Source organism: Plasmodium brasilianum, chromosome 13 (assembly GCF_023973825.1).
Source record: "Plasmodium brasilianum strain Bolivian I chromosome 13, whole genome shotgun sequence".
NCBI lineage: Eukaryota > Apicomplexa > Aconoidasida > Haemosporida > Plasmodiidae > Plasmodium > Plasmodium brasilianum.
Window position 1 is genome coordinate 2,518,406 of NC_090126.1, and position 19,667 is coordinate 2,538,072.

The window sequence follows — 19,667 nt, forward strand, 5'->3', positions numbered from 1 at the left end:
ACAATTATACTTGTAAAAATAAAATATATATATTTTAATTTTTATAATTATATAAAAAAGCATGATCAATATAAAATAAATATTTTTATATATAACAAAAAAAAATAAATATTTTATATTTTAAAAATATACTAGTTAATAATAATATAAAAGATATCTGAATGAAAAAAAAAAAAAAAAAGTGGAGTATTTTATATATATAATATTAATAATATATAAAATTTAAAGAAAATTTTATTTGTATGTTCTTAAAATATGAACTATTTTATGTATACATATATGTATATAATATTATTTAAATATTATTAAAGCAAATTAATAGTCCATTTTATTAAACATTAAATTAATTATAGTAAAAAGCGTAAATTATAGAGGCATTTTATATTATATAAAACCAAATTTAACTTCACAAGTAATGTATTGTTTCTATCATTAAATTATTACGTTTAAATAGTTAATATATTTTTGCTGAATAGTGTTAAAAAATTTAATTTGATGAAGCATTTTTTCACATATTATAAACTTCAATAATAAAAAGTAGAAGAGGTAGTACCAGTCAAAATTAATTATATATATATATATATATACATAATATTTTGAAGAATTAATCTTATATATATATATGTATTATCTTTCTTACTATTTATTATAATTTAGTGATTATTTTTCTTGATAAATTAAATACAGCATAATATTATTTGTTAAATAATAAAAAAAAGATTATGATATGGGAAAACGTTAAATTAAGTATATTTTGGTTTTATCCAATTGTACTCAAAAAGGAAATTAGGGGAGGACAAATAATGAATTATTTCACATTTTACTTTAAAAAAAATATAAATCTATTAGCATGTTAATATATGTAAATATGTTATTACGTGTATATATTAATATAAATGTTTAGTAGTAATTTGAGTTTTTTTTATGTATATTGTTTTTTCAACCGTTATGTTTTATTATTAATTTTAGAAGGCCTTTTTTAACATAGCTTTTTCTGAATGTATTGGCATATACCATTAAAGCATTTTGTACACAATGAATATATTCATTTTTTAGTATCTATAAAATTACGAGTACAGTTAGATTTTTTTTATTTTTTTGAAGTTTAGGAAAAATAAGAAGACCTTTTAAAAAAATTTAAATTGTGATATTAAAAAAGAGTAAATTAGAACAATGAAATGAATCCTTTTTTTCTAAACATATTTTCAATTTTTTATTTAAAATAATATGATATTTATGATGCATATTTTTAATCTTATTATAACGGTTGCATAATAATGAATAAATTATGGCAACATTTTTACATAATTTAGGTATACCTAGGGCATACTACATATTTATATAGTTAATATTATCAATGAAAAAAGCAGACTATGTGTTTTTTCATGTGCGTTTTGCAAAGAAGTATTTCATAGCTTTTTAAATATAATAATAATATAATTTTTGTATATATATACATATGTATATATGTGTTGAATAAATAAAACTAAATAAGGTAATATTTTTAATAAATTGTTTTTTGGGTAAATTTATTATAAGGTAATTAAGTAGAAATTCAGTGTTATTAAAAATTTGTTAACATTAATAAAACATTAAAAGGTTATAAAATTCGTGATATTCTTGTTTTTTCGTTAAAATTGCATTTGGTATCATAATTATTTGCTTAAGGGTTCTTTTTGTAATCAAAAAAATTATATAAGCAATACATTTTCCAATTTGTATTTGTAACATGCATTTTTTCATTTTTAAAAATGAATTGTTTAAAATGAAAAAAATTTGATCTTTTTTGTTAAGAATAAAACTACGATATTATATGGAATTTTACATTCTAAGATAATAAATATTTTCTCTAAAATATATTAAATGGATATGTATATAATATATATTTGTATACATACACTCATATATTATAATAAAACTCATGGGACTTTTGTATAATTCTGTTTACTCCATAATAATTTAGTTCTCTTTTACACTGGAAAAGCGTACTTAAATAATAGTTATGCAATTTTCTTACCCCTTTTTTGTGATATATATACATTTTTTTAGCTATGACTTAGCATAGAGTCCATTGAAGAAGAAAACAAATTTTTGATCATTGTAAATAGGTTTACATCAGGCTTAATTATAGCTTTATGTTTCTTATTAATAAATGGAAAATAAAACTGTACTGTGAAAAGTTACGCATCAATTTTCTTTATACGTATAAAGATGCAAAAATTTTTTTTTGTAAATAGTTAAAAAGGTCTGGTTAAATACTTTTAAATTAGTGTTGTTAAAGGTTTTACGAAAAGAAAAAGGCATATCTCTCTTTTAAATGTATTTATAAATCGAAGAAAAAATTTACAAAATTTGTAATTGCATTCATAGATAGAATAAGCAATTTAAAATAGAAAAGTGTAAAATATGGAATCAATTAAAAAAAAAACAATACTAAATGAACATACACCACTTGTATTGAACACTTCGATATTTCCAAAAATATAACTTCCTTTTTTCTTTTTAAAAAGGTAAAATGGTTTATATTTACATATTTTTTTTTTTAAACATTTATGTAGTAAAACATAAAAATGTAGTGTTTAGAAATTTAAACTTACAAACTTTTAGCTATTTATAGTTTGTTTTTTCATTCATTACGCTGCTATTTATTTTGATGACTTTTACTATTTTTTTTTTTTGGGAATTTCTGTTAGTGCTTTTGAAGCTATAATGTGTAATTCGTTGAGCTGTTTATATTTTATTTTTGCTGTTATGTATTTTAATATATAAAAACTTATTTTGTATGGTCTTATTTAATAATGTAGAACTAAAATAAAGTAATTTACCCTATGGAATTATTTATTACACATATGTGTATATATATATATATGTATAATATATGTATTTTTTATGTAAATGCATTATATTTTATTCCTTAAATTTATTGAGTTTCGCGTGTTATAACAGAAATATGTACAAGTGATACTTTATTTTCAAAATTCCAATGAATAAACGAAGTTCTTTTAAAAATTTATAAAGGAGAAACTAAGCTGACTGAAAATTTAAGAATAGCCTTATTTCATTTTTTCATAGACGTGGTAATGATTTTTACTGTTAATAAAATATCATTTAATTTGTGTAACCACAACATAGTGTACTATTTTATTATTTGTTTTATATGCATTATAAAATGATATAATTTACTAAAATGTATAAATTTAGACAGTTTTTTTTTTTGGTATAATTTTAAAGACACATTTTCAAAAGTACGTTGAAGTAATAAAATTATAAGCTTAAAAAGAATTTAATGAATAAGTCTAATTTAATTAAATTATAAAACAATAACGAAGAAGAAAAATAAGCTCTTTTTTTCAATATTACATAATATACTTATTTTGTATTTGCTAGAAAAATTAGTGGTGAAAAATATTACAAAAAAAAAAAAATATAAAACACATAGTAATAATTCATATCACTACATTTCATTTGACTATTTTTAAAAAGTATTAGTGGTCTTAAAAACTCATGTAAACATGTAAAAAAAAAATGATTATAAGTTGATGTAAATTGGCTTATTCATTATAGGGGACTTTTAAACACAAACAAGAAAACTTTCTTAATAAAAGTCTTTTTGTCATCTTTGTAATTTTTATATAAATATATAATATTTTAAAATAAGAATGAATTTTTATATAAATATATAATATTTTAAAATAAGAATGAATATTTTTTTCATATGTGTTCTCCTCAATATTTTTGTGATTATTTTGGATGTATTAATATAAGTAATTGTATTTTCACGAATGCTTATATAGCTTATAATTTTTTTTTTTTTTATCTCGTTTACTTCAAAAGTGCATAATTAAAGCTAATTTCGCACCTTATTAAGTTATTTTTGTTACTTCTGTTGTTACTGCTACTGTTATTGTCATTATTGTTGTTGTTGTTACTCTCATTGTTGTTGCTGCTGTTGTTTCTTCTGTTAATGTTATATTCAGGAACATTGTTTTTTTCATTTTTAATTACTGTGTTAACCATTTTTTTCAATATCCAGTGTGTTTAACTGCTTTATGTGCAAACGTTATATGAATAATTGGTCATTTTAAAGATAAAATTATATATAAGATGCTAGGACATGTAGAATAATGTGTTTTTCATGTAACATAAAAGAAATAAGTGAGCCTATGATTTTAAGAAAACTTAAATGTTACTCTCGAAAGAGTCATAAATTATTTTTTTTTAATGTTTAAATTAAAAGGTTAAAAACAATTTTTACTAACTTAAGGGAAAACAAAAGATTGGAAAGAAATATGCTAGTTCCCCCAACCACATATTACATGTGTTTTATATCAGTATTTTTAGAAATATTGGTAAAAATGTTTAGTTTATGCTTTTACACCATATATAATTTTTTTCCTTCACTGTGGTTCACAAAGAAAAAAAAAGAAACAAATTACATCATTTATACTTGTTTTATTGCATGATGAAAATTATTATGATGTGCAATATCGTTAGCTTTTTTTTTTTAATCATTTTATCAAAAATAATTTTATACAATTTCATTTTATTTAGAATATTTTCTTATGATTTAGTTTATAAAAGTAAACATAATCTTTTGCACCCCAATGAAAGAAATCTTGCTGAAGGCAGTAGACTAAGGTTACCGACAAAACGTTCGTTTGATTGTTCTTTTACAGTGGATGAATCAATAAGAATTTATCATATACTTTATGTAGAATTATTAATTCTTGGTGATATCATAACTTATATCATTAATCATATAAATAGAACTCAAAGCATTATCTATTCTGAAGAAATGCTTACGGAAAAAGTGAGACAACGTGTTAGCATTGAAATGCCAAGTTATCCCCAATTGAGAATAGATAATATGACAAAAAGATTGAAGCAACAAGTTGAAGAGGTGTTCTTAAATAAACCATTAAATCAAGATAAAATTTTGAAAGTATATGAAGGGTTAAGGTTGGAATTTGATACAACAATGCAAGTTTTAGATTGTATATTAAGAGAATCACATGAAGATATAAGAAATCATATGTTAAATAATTTACCCGTTATACGTTTATTACATAATTCAAAATTGACTGACAGTAATATTTTAATAAGCGATGACGCGTTATCTCTTATAGCACTTCGAATTAGAGCTAGGATACTAGACCTTTTGCAATGGCATTTTGAAATATATTCACTAGCAAATAATTCCTGAAAAAGTTAATCAACTTCATTATTTATATTTATTCAGAAAAAAAAAAAAAAAGTATATATATATATATATACATATATGAACATTTGTACCTTTTTAATACGTTTTACGCTTATATTTGTAATATAACATGTAACGAGAATGATATTTAGTATTATATAAAATTAAAAAATCTTAGAGGCCTTTCATATCCGGAGTTTACTATATATATAGCAACCAATTATTTTATAGTAGTTATTTGTCAAATTGTTTATGTTAAAAATATAGAGACATAAAAAATAAGTATTACACCAATAACAGAGTATTTTAACATAATGGAAAACAAAATCATACTGTAATAAAAGTGATCAGTAATATTATTTACTTTATATACTTATAAATAACGCTTTTTAATTTGTTTTTGTGAATAAAGCCTGCGATTAAAATGTTAATATATTATAAGAATTGTACTTGTTACTTTCTGTAGTAAAGATTAGCGAAATATTTTACAAAAAAGGATGCGGAAATAAAAGAAATCCAATAAATATATATCATTTTAATATTATACAGCATCTTACTATAAAAAAAAAAAATAAAATAATTAGCACTAAATAAATACTCATATATTTAAATATCACAAAAGTAACATAAGAGCATTTTGAGAAGGAACAAAATATAATATAGTATAAATAAGAACAAAATAATAAAAACTATAGTAATGCAATTAATATAAATATTATTTTAGACAAAAATATTAAGTATGTACATTTTTTTTTAGAGATCGATATTGTATTTATATAGAATTAATTTATTACAGTATTTTGTGTTGCCTTGTTATATATATTTATTATTCATATTTCACCATGTTAATGTATTTACAGATATATTAATTAATCTTAGTTATGTTCTAATTAATGTAGATTACTTAAGTACCTCATAAAGATTTAAAACCAAAACTCCAGTTTTTACGTATATATCATAATCATTTTCTGTCTTAGATTTTTAAGAAGCTAATATAAATGTTTAAAGAAAATTTTAACTTTGCATTATAATTTTTTTTGAGAACCTTTTCCAATTTGAGTAATTAAAATATTGTTAAATTGGTTACTCATGGAGAATTGTTTTAGGTATTTCTATTTCACACATGCATATTATTTTTAATTATTACAATGTCTGAATAATATACATAAAGTAGTGTTTTAATTTTGCATTTATGGAAACACAGTTACACAAAATATTTAATTTCTCTAAGATTTTCCAAAAAAAAAAAGTAGATATATATATACACCGGAAAAATGCGAATGAAACTTAAAATTTTGGAGTAAAGAACATCATCAAAAATTTTGTACTTCCTTGAAATGCAAATAAAATATATAATGATTAATGAAAAAAAAAAAAGTTCAAATTATTTTGAATACGAAAAAGTGTTAAAATTAAATATACACTGGTATTTGATCCCTTTAAAACTTTTTTATATTTACATAGTTAAATCAATAATAACCAAAAAAACTGAGTTGTATGCTTTTAAAATTACTATGAATAATTCCTGTGGCACATTTTAAAGGTGTATAAAAATTCATAATCTTTGGGTTTAAAATATGCAAAGTTTATGTGGTACAGTGTCTCTTATAAATCAAGGTTATTTGAAACGCATTAAAAAAAAAAAAAAAAAAAAAAAGAAGTTAGCACATTACATGTCAGTTAATCACGAGTAAATACAATTATGTATATAAAAAGGTGTCATAAATGAATTATATAAAATTTTTTTTTTTTTTTTGAACACGAAATTTTTTATACAATGAAAAAATATGTAAGCAAGAATATTTTTTGTAAAGAAAAATGTATTTCAGTTGAACAAAGTATGTTTTTTTTTTTTTTTTTTTTTTTACAAATAATTTTGAACAAGTATATATCTTCCTTAAATTATATAATTCACTAAAAAAATTGTATTGAAAATTTTTTTTTTGGGATATATAAAAAATACAATTATGAATATAATTGAGGTTTATAGAAATTATACGAAATCAAATTATTTTTATGCTTAACTTAAACATTTATGTTTTAAAATGCTATAAATTGTGTAAATGAATTGATGAATGAATACAAGATACAACCATATTTAATTCTTTTAAGAAGAAATAAATTTATAGAGAAAACTCAGTGATGGAAGAAAATATATAATTATACATTTTATTATACTTCAAAAATTTAATGATATTCGTCATTAATTTTTCTTCTGTTGTGCAATTAAAATTTTAATTTGTATAGAAAAATTATAATAGAATAGTTTCACTTCTATAACGTTTTATAGATTATTGTACATTTTTTGAGCAAGTACTTTTAATACTCATCTTTGTTTATTTCGTATATATAAAAAAATTTGACTTTTTTTCAGTTCTATTTTGTAAAAAAAAAAAAAAAGGAAAACGAAAAAAAGATTTTTGATTATTTTATGGGTAATCTACTTATATAAATATATCAATGTTTGTCATTAATATAACTTAATAATATTTAAACCAAATCATTTTTTGTTTATTCATCGTAGTGTACTACGAGTATTATTAAACTATGGAAGTGTTTACTATATAGTAACTTATTATTACAACTAAATTATAGTAACTTATTATTACAACTAAATGAAAACTTTTAATTTTTAAGAAAAGATATTTTACGCCATAAAACATGAACCTGCCAATTGGTACAGGCAAAAATGATCATATTATACAGAAGTATATATATATATATATATAATTTTTATGTGACGACATATTAACAATGCTGATTTTATTGAGTGAATTCGCTTTAAATAAGTATAATATATTTTATAATTAACATATAGAATTTTTTAGTATTCATGGTGAAATTATTATTAATAATATATATAGCTATTATTTTAGGTATTACAATATAATATTGTATTTATATAAGATTTAAATTATTTTTTTAGGTTAATTTTAGGTATATTACTTTATTTAAATATCATTTACGGCTTCAATAGCTTCCAAATATATATGTTTTCATAATTTATTTCTGTTCTGAGCGTATAATGTTAGAGAAAATGTTTTTTATTATTATTGGTGAATGGTGAATATCTAATTTCTCTATATAACAATTATTTTTTATTTCATTTATATAATTTATGAATTACATTGAAAAAGTACTTATGTTTATATCTAACTAAAAATATAAATAAAAATATGATAAAAATAATTTCTATGTTTTTGATGTACTTTTGCATGTTTATTATTATAAGAACATCCATAAGACTTTTAATTTTAAAAAATTAGCTTGTAATATTAATAAGATAAAACAACAAAAAATATATTATTATAATATATATATTTGTGCGAAGCAGCATAGTGCTAAAAGGAAAGGGAGTAATATATAAATTATGAATGAAGAGCCTTTTAATATTACTTAAAAAATGGAAACACAAAAGTACAGGCAGCTAGGAGGCAAAAAGAACATGCTCTATTATCTTATTAAAATTTCAGTCTTTACCATAATAATTTTAATACTGCAAGGCCTTACTGATAATGTACGATATTATGAATAGTTTTAAAAATTTAAACATTTTTTATCTTTTTATATTTTTTTTATGTAATATTATAGTTTCTTCAAATATATAAAAATATTCATTTTTTTATAAACATACTTAGCACAATGTTAAAATATATGGGAATAGTGAAATGAACGAAGGAAAACCATTATACCAAAGAAATAAGAGAATATTAAGTAAACTTAAAGAAGACTACGAATTGGAACATAATAGAAAGTGTGAAACTTTATTACGCACTAAAGAAGGTGAAAGTAAATGCGAGAATAAGACAAACAATGGTATTATATTAGCTGCTGAACACGTAAATACATCTACTGAAAAAAAAGAGTTAGAAGGAATGAAACTCAATAATGGTAAAACAAAAAATGTTAATCCCTCTAAAACTGAAATTAACAACTCAAAAAAAAATAAAGATTCTATTACACCTTCTTTCTTTGTGAAATTAATTTTTGATGAACCAGAAAAGGCAATTGGAATAACAATGCTTTATGTAGGGGCATTTTTAAAATATGTTTATCAATTCATTACAAAAAGTAATACATCTACAAATAAGAATAAAAGTGGTTTAAATTGATTTTCATTAAAAAAGAACATACAAAAATAGTATTATAGCATATAATATAGACCAAATTATTTATCAACATAAGGAGTAAAACATAATATGGGTAAAAGTTTTCTTATTAAAAAGTAATTATATATATACTCAGAGTGTTATTTATAAATTGTTCACATGTCATTTAATTTGTTCATTTAACTTATAAAATGAATTGGAATAATAGTTTTATAAAATATATTTGGTTTTTCTTTTGTTTTGTTTATTATTTAGTAATGCTTAAATGTGTATTAGCTTTTATTATTTTAGTATACTTATTTTTAAGTATTTTTCTATATGTATAATTGCATATGTATATAAGTAATACTATATTTAATATGTGATTTTTATTTCGTAATATGGAATTAACTATATTATGTTTTTCTGTTTAAATGAACAAATTTATTTTAATTTGTTATAATGGATTTTTTTTTTTTTTTTTTTTTTGAATAAAATTTTTTCACTTTTGTTTAATTAAAAATAAATATATTATTATCAAAGGTTTTTAATGAGAAAGGTATTATAATTCTTATATGAACATGTTTCTAATTAAAAATTCAAGATGTGAGTTATGTCAATTTTGACTTTAAAAATATTGCAAAAATAGATATTAGAAAAACACAAAATGTGAGTTATGTCAATTTTGACTTTAAAAATATTGCAAAAATAGATATTAGAAAAACACAAGATGTGAGTTATGTCAATTTTGACCTTAAAAATATTGCAAAAATAGATATTAGAAAAACCCTTTTATCGCTTTAAATAGTTTAAAATTAAATATTCCAAGTACTTAAATAATTTACAATAAATGAGTAATATATATATGTATATATACATATATAAATATTGCCACCTCCTTGTGCGTGCTGTTTTAATATTTTGTTTAAGACATTTAATTTAAAATAATGGAGATTATTCATTGTTATGTATGGAATTAATACTCACTGTGGATACTATCCTAAAGGGAACATGATTTACTAATAAGTTACATTAGTAAATATATTACAGTATTCTTATCTTAAAAACACTAAGTTAATAGATTATTAAATAAAAAATGTTCACACACGTTAATTCAGCTTTTTATATATTCTTTTCTTTCCTATCGAATAAAAGAATATTCTTTTAAATACTATAAATGCAGAAAAAATTTCAACTTCTGTCACATGCATACATATGTAAATATATATATAATTATTTATTTTTTATAATATTTCACACAGTGCATCTGTTAATATAATCACCTATTTGTGTGTGAAAATATGTTTAACAATTTAAAAAAAAAAAGTTTATGCAGAAGGCAATTACTAAGGAAGAAATTTACTATCCTTATGCATATAAATGATTCTCAAAAAAAAAGGAATTGTACGGTAAATTTTTATTTTATGAATTTTTTTTTTTAAATGTGAATTTTTCTATTTTATTGTACTGCATTTTATTTATATAAAACACAAAAGAAAGATAATTAAAAAGTAAGTCATTCATGAATAAAGAACATACATAAAAAATAAAACATTTTTGTTATGAAAACATATATTATCATGTTCAACAATATGTTTTTTTTTTTTAAGTTTCACTAGCTTAATATACTATAAAATGAATAAAATATATATGTAATAAATTAATTACGTTATTTAAAATTATTATGAATAATAATAATTAATAGAAAACGTCATAAAATAAACTTGATTTTGTTAAAGTGTAATATATACACATATCTATCTTCCATCTTATTATATTCCTAATAACACAATTAACTTTATTGAATTATTTGAATTATATAAATTCTCTTCTTACATAATTCTGATTAATTTTTTACTTTCCCTCTTTTTTTTTTTTATATATATATTTTATTTAGCAAAATTTATGTTTTATATGTAAATATAGTGAACAACAAATATACAAACAATAATGCAGAGAAAATTTAAGTGAATGGTTAAGCAGTCTCAATCACCAATTTTGCTTAACAAACTTTAATATATTAATATATTTTATAAAATCTAATACATGTAAAAATATAATTTGTGAGTTACATGTACTAAATTTATATATTCGTGTAATATTTTTTTAGTGTAAAAAATAAGCAAAAAATGATAAAAAAAAATTATGTATGTTTTACACCCTCATAATATATTTTTTTTACCACAGTAAATAACTTTAAATTTAAATGAGAAACAGAAAATAATGATAATATATAGAAAGAAAAATTCTAAAAAGAACAAGAAATAAAATTAAATATGCTAAAAAGCTTTTGGGGAATAAGAAAAATATTATCTTAGCAAATATATTTTCTTTTAAAAAAAATTTTAACTTGTAATTTGGGAATATATTTGGCACCAGGTGATCCATATGTATGTATTTTATTATATGTGCCATATGACATATCGCAATCTTAGGTAATATACAATATTTCCTCAATTAAATAAGATTTACACCTATTTTACGAAGAATTTGTATTACAGTGTGTCCTATTTAAAGTACAATTTATTATATAATTTTTTAAAAAAGAACGAACATTTTATTTTACTTTTCATTTACACTATTTTCAATTTTAAAATTAATTGTGTACATAGGCAAAAGAAAACATTTTCGTAAAAATGAAACACATCGTAATGAAATTTAATGTAAAAGAAAAAATAGGTAGATAAATATACGTGATTAAAAAAGGATTTTTTAACGAAATATTATCTTTAGTGGAATAAATTTTAAAAAACTAAGAAACTGTTTTATCTAAAAAAAAAAAAAAAAGAAGTTTATTATTGTAATTTCACTAATTGCGTTTTCGTCATTTTTCATGATGAAAATTTAAACGTATTAAGTACATTTAAATTAAAAATAATTTTATAATTTATGTTTAAAATCTTAATGAGAGAATTAGCAACTGAGAAAATTAAATAAAGAAAACGTTTTACATGTAACAATCGCGGATTATAAAAATATTCAGAATATAACTTATTTTTTATGTTGCTAGATTTGTGTGATTTTTTTTTAAATCTTATTTTAAAAAAAAATTAGGAATAAACATACTAAAAAAAAAAAAAAGGCTATTAAAAAAGACACATAATGTGAAATAACCCCCAAATGTGGACCATTTTTAAGGTTATATAAAAATATAAGTACTATATTCTTTTACTGAACATTTTAAAGGGAAAACATATTTCGCTAATTATTTAAAATATTTTTTTATTCAATGATGATAAAACATTTTAATAATTCTTAATGTATTGTATTTTATTGGATTTAATTTTTTTTCTTTTTTAAATGTTCGAACCATGGATTGACTATAACATTTTTCCCCTTAATATAAAGAACGTGGGTATATAAAATAAGAATACTTTTCTTATGAAGAAAATAATTTCTTTTTTTAATTTACAAATATAAATAGTTCAGAATGGGTATTTGTAAGGAATTCATTTATACTTTAAATGGAACTCATTTTGTTACTTATATAGCAAAAGTTATGCATTTGCATATGCATTCATTTATTGTGAATGAGAAAAATGTTCGCAAAAGAATTTATTTAAACTTTATGCCTAGCTTTTGTTCTGTTGTAGGTTTTGTTTCCATTACTTGTATATTGTTACTAGTAAGTTGAAATATATTTTTTGAAATAAGACATTGTTTTTTACTATTTTTATATTATATTTTAAGTGAATAAACCGTTTAATATATTATTTTAAATGTGATTTTATAATTTTTCATATAGAATATATATATATTTGAGAAAATTAAGGTTACACAAGCACACATAAGAAGCAGATATTTTTTAAGGAATTTATGTGAGTTAAGGAAAAATGGGAGTTATAATCTAAGTAATAATAGAACAGATACCAATTCAGTAGTTTCAAATTCATGTGGAACCAATAATTTTGAAAAGAAATATAATGAGAATGAATTTGGAATAAATGTGGAAAATGTTTTACAACAACAATTAAGTAATATTGACATTGATTTATTGCGAAAAAAATGTTATGAAGAAAAAATACAATTAACTGAAGAAGAATTATATTCGTTAATTCATAATTTAGAAGAAGTTCCAAGTTTGCCTGACATGAATATTATATGGTTGCAAGTGCGCACTATTGAGGCAGATAAGTTTGCGAATATGCTTTATAATTTATAAATACATTTTGAAAGTATAAAAGATAAGTATAAAGTAAAAAAGGAATCTATGAATATTAAATGGGAAAATTGTTTAAATGTGATTTTAAAAAGAAAAAAAGAGCATGAAACTTTTTATAATATGCGTTTTTTTGCCCTTCTTGATATGAAATCATTTACATTGACAGAATTTGTAGATGTTATTAATGAAAGTAGAAATGCAATTGCAAATTTTGAAAAAGAAATGATAATTACATGCAAGAAAATGTTCGATGAATAGTAGAAACATAAAATGAGAGTATTGAAAATGACGTATAGAATCACTTTTGCGAAAATAATAGAATAAGAAAGAATATAGACGTGGTGTAGTAAAGAAGTAATGAAATAAAAACGTAATAAATAAATATATATTTATTTTATTTGAGCAATAGAGTGCATATGATGAAAATTTGTACACATGCTTTTTCTAAAATGAATTTTGAAACAAATGAAAATGATAAAGATATAAATTAGTACGTTTACCATATAAAATACTCTAATTGCTATAGGGTACACATAATCAAATATTTTTACAAGAAAAATAAAGTGGAAGACTAAAGATTCACATATGAATGAATATATATATATATTGATTATTTAAACTCCACTTAAATATAATATAATTATCATACATGAACTTAAGCCTTATATTACTATTATTTTATTTTATTTTATTTTTTAGGTTAAAGTTTATAAAAATTTTTATTGTTTTAAATAGAAACATTTTTTAATCAATTTTAAGTTTATATTTTCATGTATACATATTATTATTAAAATAATATGTATATTAACATATAATTTATTTATATTTTTAAACATTATATTTTTTATTATTAAAATTATCTACTTATATTTTTGTAATGATTAATTATTTGAATATACATAAATGGACAGTTGTTAACTGATATATATAAAAGAAACTTATTTAATTAAAACGTGTTTATAAACAATGCATATGTTATAATATTATAATGAATCATAATTTAACAATGATATATATATTTCAAAAAAGGAATTTTTTTATGTTTGCAAAATTCTTTATTTTTATGATACATATATGTATATATATATATATATATATGCTATGAAAGATAGATTGTTAAAAAGTGACAATTAAGGTAATTTTTTATATACAGCTCTTAATTTTCCGGAATCATTGAATGTTGTTGTAATAACTACGATGTAGGACTTACAAAATGTTTTAATTCTGTTTACTATTAAGTATGTTTCTGAAATATTTTTTCTAATTATATATTCTGTTTATGTAATCTTATTATACTTTCTTTATAAGAATTTATTTTTTTTTCATGTAGAATATCAATAATAATTCAACTGATTAATTCAAATATTAGTAATTACTTAAGCATACTTTTTTATATAATTATTTATAAACGTTACATAAATTTTTTACTAAGTTTTCAGAATATTATTTTATAAACTTGAGTATTTAAAAATTTTCATAATTCCTTTTTTTTGTTTTGTGAATATTTTTTATAATAATATTTTAGGAGATTTAACTTCTTATAAAATGCGTAAATAATTTGATAAGGTGTATATATAATAGTAGTAGCTATATTTATTGTGGTATCAGTAGCTATATTTTACTATATGTTTTTAAATTTTTTAGAAAATCTTTGTAAAAAGAAAAGAAATATTGTACTAAAAATAAAAAAAATTTAAGCTCATCTAAAATAAACAATGGAAGAAATAGCAATGACATTTTTTTACATTGTTTTACATTTGTAACGAATGAATAAATAAAAACATATGGAATATATATATTAATGTTCAATCTCTATAATTATTTTGAAAGTAATATGTTTAATTTTTTTTAATTTGCTATTTTTGTATTAGTGCAGAAGTCAAAAAAATATGATCGTTTCTATTGCTTTCTTAATGGCTCCAAATTTTGTGGTTAAGGTGAAGTGAGAGAAGAAGAAAGTACACTGCATAATTATTTTATAAGTTTCCGTTTTATTGAAAGTAAAATATAGATACTTTCATTGATAAAAATATAATGTGTTAATAGTTGATTAAACACAATAAATAATAAATTATATAAAGGATGTTATATTCATTTTAATATTGGTCCGTATATATATATATATAGATATACAAGGATTTTTTTAAATGTAGAGAATATTTTTTTATGTGATGGATGCCCCCCAAAAGTAATCGAAATTAAAAGTGATATATAGTTTGAAATTTCACAAGAATAAATTTGTGTTGGTAGTAAATTATAACTTAATTGATTACTACGTTATACACATTTTAGAAAGAACAAAGAAAATGGCTAAAACATCATATAGAGGAATAATACTAATAATTTATCTAATAACCTATTGCTTCATAAATATGTAATAAACTATTATGGGATACTTTTTATATATTTCATTATTAACTGTGGTACAGTGCTTATTGATATATTTTTTCATGTTCTTCCTTTTTTATAAGGTAAATATAAATAGTTCCTTATATGTTATAGTGCATTATGTTACTTTATATATAACTTTGTTTCCATAAAAGGATAAAATTATGCATTATATGAATTAAATATATATATTATTTATTTATACATAATATCATTCCATTTTAGTCATGGTTTCATAAGAAAATAAACAAGAAAAAAAATATCAATTATAATATATGTGAAGAATATATGAATGAACTAGTGCGTGCATGCATGTATCATGTTTCAAAATATGCCAACACAAATTAAAGAAAAAGTGGATTAAATGTAGGTTATCATTTTATATATGATATTTACCTTGTGTCAGTGACACATTAAACATTAAATGAATAGTAACATAATAATGAAAGTATATAAAATGAGTTTTATATAAAGTTCCATTAAATATAAAAAAAAAATTATATTTAATAAAATTGAAAAGTTCTTAAATTTTTATGAGACAATAGGCACTATGTATTAAAGAAAATTTTAATATATAGATCATACTTTAAGTTCATAAATATGTATCATAATGTAAATTCATATTCATCTTTTTATTAATTATTAAAACAGTTTAAATATTATTTTTTCATAAATTCTCACCTATTGAATGGATCAAGAAATGGACACTCTCATGTATAATACATTTATCTTGATATATAAAGATCTTCTTTTATTATATCTATCTATATACATATAAAGTAATATAATATAGTGGAATAACAGAATAATATTATAATTATTAATTTCTTTTCTACCATTTTTGTAAATGAAATATTAAATCTTAAATATTATAATTTGCGTTCCCTTTTTCAGTTTAATAATATTTTTCGTTAGCAATTACTAAGTAATTTTTGTTATATGATTATAATAATGTATTATGGTTATAATTATTTTAAAATAGTAATTCTGTTGAATAACACAGAGAACAATAATATAAGGATATACATATTATATTATTGTTACGAAATATATTTTTCATATAACATTGTCAATTTAATTTAATATTATATGTTTTTTTTTTTTTTTTTATATATATGTTATTATTAGTATGTGTTTCTAAAACAACAAAATAATGTTATGAATTTGTTCTAAGACATTTTCATCCTACAAAAGAATGTATGAATAATTTTTGTGACGCTTAACAATATTATTCAATTTATTAACAAATAATATTCTACATATATAGTTTATATTTGTACATATATTTCGATAGAAATGTTCTTGAAATTATTTCTTCTATTGTGCATAATGGATATTTACCAATTTTATTATTATTATTAATTTTAATTTTAATATTTTTCTCTTTTTATTTTAATACATAAAAATATAAATTTATATTTATATGAATTAAATATGAATAGATATTAAATAAGCGATTTCTTAAATATATATTATCAGTATTTAAATATGTATTTCAAGATATAAATAGTATATAATACTATAAAGATTTGTTACAGGAATAAAGCATTAAAATTTATCATATTTTTTTAAATATAAAAATTTTCATAAGTAATGTAATACGAAAAAGATAAAATTTATTTCGAAAAACGTATTAGATTTTATGAATAAATTAATTTTTAGTTATTATGAATTATCTTATAGCTTGTATAATAGAATTTTTTTTCATTTATTCCTATAAATTTTAGCGTTTAATTCTAATAGATTTTTTATAATATATAATTTTTATAAAATATTAGAAGTAATAGTAAGAAAAAGTCATTGAAACAAATAATTAAAAGACTCCACAGTACACATAAATATATATAATATCCACATTTTATTACTTTTCATATTTTAAATAACATTTTCGAAAATTTTCGAAATAATATTTTTTTTCAAGACTTTTAATGATCATATTTTATTTAATTTATATACTGTTAAATAATTAATTTATATATTTTGTATATTTATGAATAAACTCTTGTTAAACTATTTTAAGTTATGTTAACTTTTTGTAAATGGCATTATAATAAATATTTTAAATTACAATTTTGAAGTTATATTGTACTTATATATATATTTGGATTTGTTGAAAGTATGTTTCAGTTAGAATTTAAAGAAATGTTAAAATTAATAATAAAGAAATTCAATAAAAATAGCTTCTTCCCTATCGGGTTTTATATTAATATACATTATTGTTAATTTTTTCATTACAAAATATATAAGAATATTAAAATATAATATTAAAGATCTCTAACATGGAAAAAAAAATTATGTCTCTACTTTTTATTAATATTGCTATGTTTATCCTTCTAACTTGGATAAGTCATTTTTACAATGACGTAATAGTATGATATTATTACTTAAGGATACATTTATTATTCATATATTTAATGTTTTATTTTTATAGTATAATACTACATTTTATAATGAAATTATTTATTGTTTTAAACAATAAATATTTACTTTGTTTTTTAGAGTACTCAAAACAAATTTTTTTATCAGCACTACGACCTTGATAGAAAATTTCATAAAAGATCATATCGATTACTATCAAATGATAAACAGGATGTGGCTTCATATATAAATGAAGAGATACCAAATAATGTAGAGTACCCAAACATATATATACATAATAATGAATCAGCAGACAAGGGAAAAAACAAACAACTTAATGATGTTTCACTGAATATTTTGGAAGGTTATAAACTTGCTAAAAAAGATAATTTCCCTGTATATAGAAGAATAAATTCACGTTTTCCAAAAAAAATATTAGGTGGCGACATATGTTATAAAAATAATCTTATGAAAGATATATATATTGATGTTAAGTCTTTAAGAAAAAGGGTGAATAAAAAAAGAGGTATGCTTTCTAGTTTATTTGATAAATGTCCATTAGTTAAAATGATGGTGTGTTTATCATTATTGATGTTTATTTTTGTACTTATTAATTGTATAATGTTAAACAGTTTCATTATTTTTAAAGTAGTTGGAGTAATTGCATTATCTCTATTAATACTTGAATACGCACTTTTTAAGGTCTTCAATAAAATGAAAGAAAACGAAAATTTAATAAATACGCATTACGAAATTGATAATAAGAAACATTTTACTTTCAATAAAGAAGACTTTTATAACAATTATGATTTTTTATTTCTTTAATGATACAGATAAATAAGGAACGCTACTTTAGTTGCTTAAGCTTAATGTATACACTTATTGTGAGTACAATTATTTATTTGCAATGGTAAAAATGTATTCTTTTAATTTTTTTGTGAATTTAAATGTTTTACATTTTTTTAATTTTGTATTTTATTTATGTATTGTGTCATTATAACACAGTACTATTGCTTCATATATATTTATGTGCTATTATATAGATTTTTATGAATTATTATATATGTATACACGTAAAAAGTAAGATATAAAATCGCAATTTATATAATTCTATTGAAGTCATGCATCAGTATATATTATTAACTACAAAAAGTAGTTTTTTTTTTTTTTTTTTTTTGTCATGTTTCCGTTTAAAATTATTTTTTTGTTTTAATTTAAAATTAAATGTGTTTTACTAATTAGCATTTGAAGTAAATAAATGTAATTTACTGATATATTTTATTTTCGTTTATTTTATTATATTTGTTTTGTTTTGTTAATATTTGCTTAAATATGCGTAACAACTAAACCATAGCTTGCATAATTGTTAGTATCGTACATTTAATTTTACTTAAAATATGAATTCATTTTGTAAGATATAAGAATAATTAAAAGAAAAGTTAACAAATAAAACTTAATAAATTAGCTCAAA

At 19.9% G+C, this 19,667-nt stretch overlaps 4 protein-coding genes across 4 annotated transcripts; all 4 read left to right on the forward strand.

The window, feature by feature from the left end:
- Positions 1-4,221: 4,221 nt before the first annotated feature.
- Positions 4,222-5,203, forward strand: MKS88_005199 (uncharacterized protein; the record flags this gene model as incomplete). Its single annotated transcript, XM_067218440.1, has 2 exons — positions 4,222-4,237; positions 4,572-5,203. 2 exons carry the CDS (start codon positions 4,222-4,224, stop codon positions 5,201-5,203), a joined length of 648 nt encoding a protein of 215 aa, XP_067071573.1.
- A 3,400-nt stretch (positions 5,204-8,603) lies between these two features.
- MKS88_005200 (uncharacterized protein) lies at positions 8,604-10,092 on the forward strand (the record flags this gene model as incomplete). Its single annotated transcript, XM_067218441.1, has 3 exons — positions 8,604-8,717; positions 8,839-9,301; positions 9,893-10,092. 3 exons carry the CDS (start codon positions 8,604-8,606, stop codon positions 10,090-10,092), a joined length of 777 nt encoding a protein of 258 aa, XP_067071574.1.
- A 2,626-nt stretch (positions 10,093-12,718) lies between these two features.
- MKS88_005201 (uncharacterized protein) lies at positions 12,719-13,450 on the forward strand (the record flags this gene model as incomplete). Its single annotated transcript, XM_067218442.1, has 2 exons — positions 12,719-12,784; positions 13,034-13,450. The coding sequence occupies 2 exons, from the start codon at positions 12,719-12,721 to the stop codon at positions 13,448-13,450; spliced, it is 483 nt and encodes a 160-aa protein (XP_067071575.1).
- A 4,667-nt stretch (positions 13,451-18,117) lies between these two features.
- On the forward strand, positions 18,118-19,021 carry MKS88_005202 (uncharacterized protein; the record flags this gene model as incomplete). Its single annotated transcript, XM_067218443.1, has 2 exons — positions 18,118-18,207; positions 18,338-19,021. The coding sequence occupies 2 exons, from the start codon at positions 18,118-18,120 to the stop codon at positions 19,019-19,021; spliced, it is 774 nt and encodes a 257-aa protein (XP_067071576.1).
- Positions 19,022-19,667: the final 646 nt, after the last annotated feature.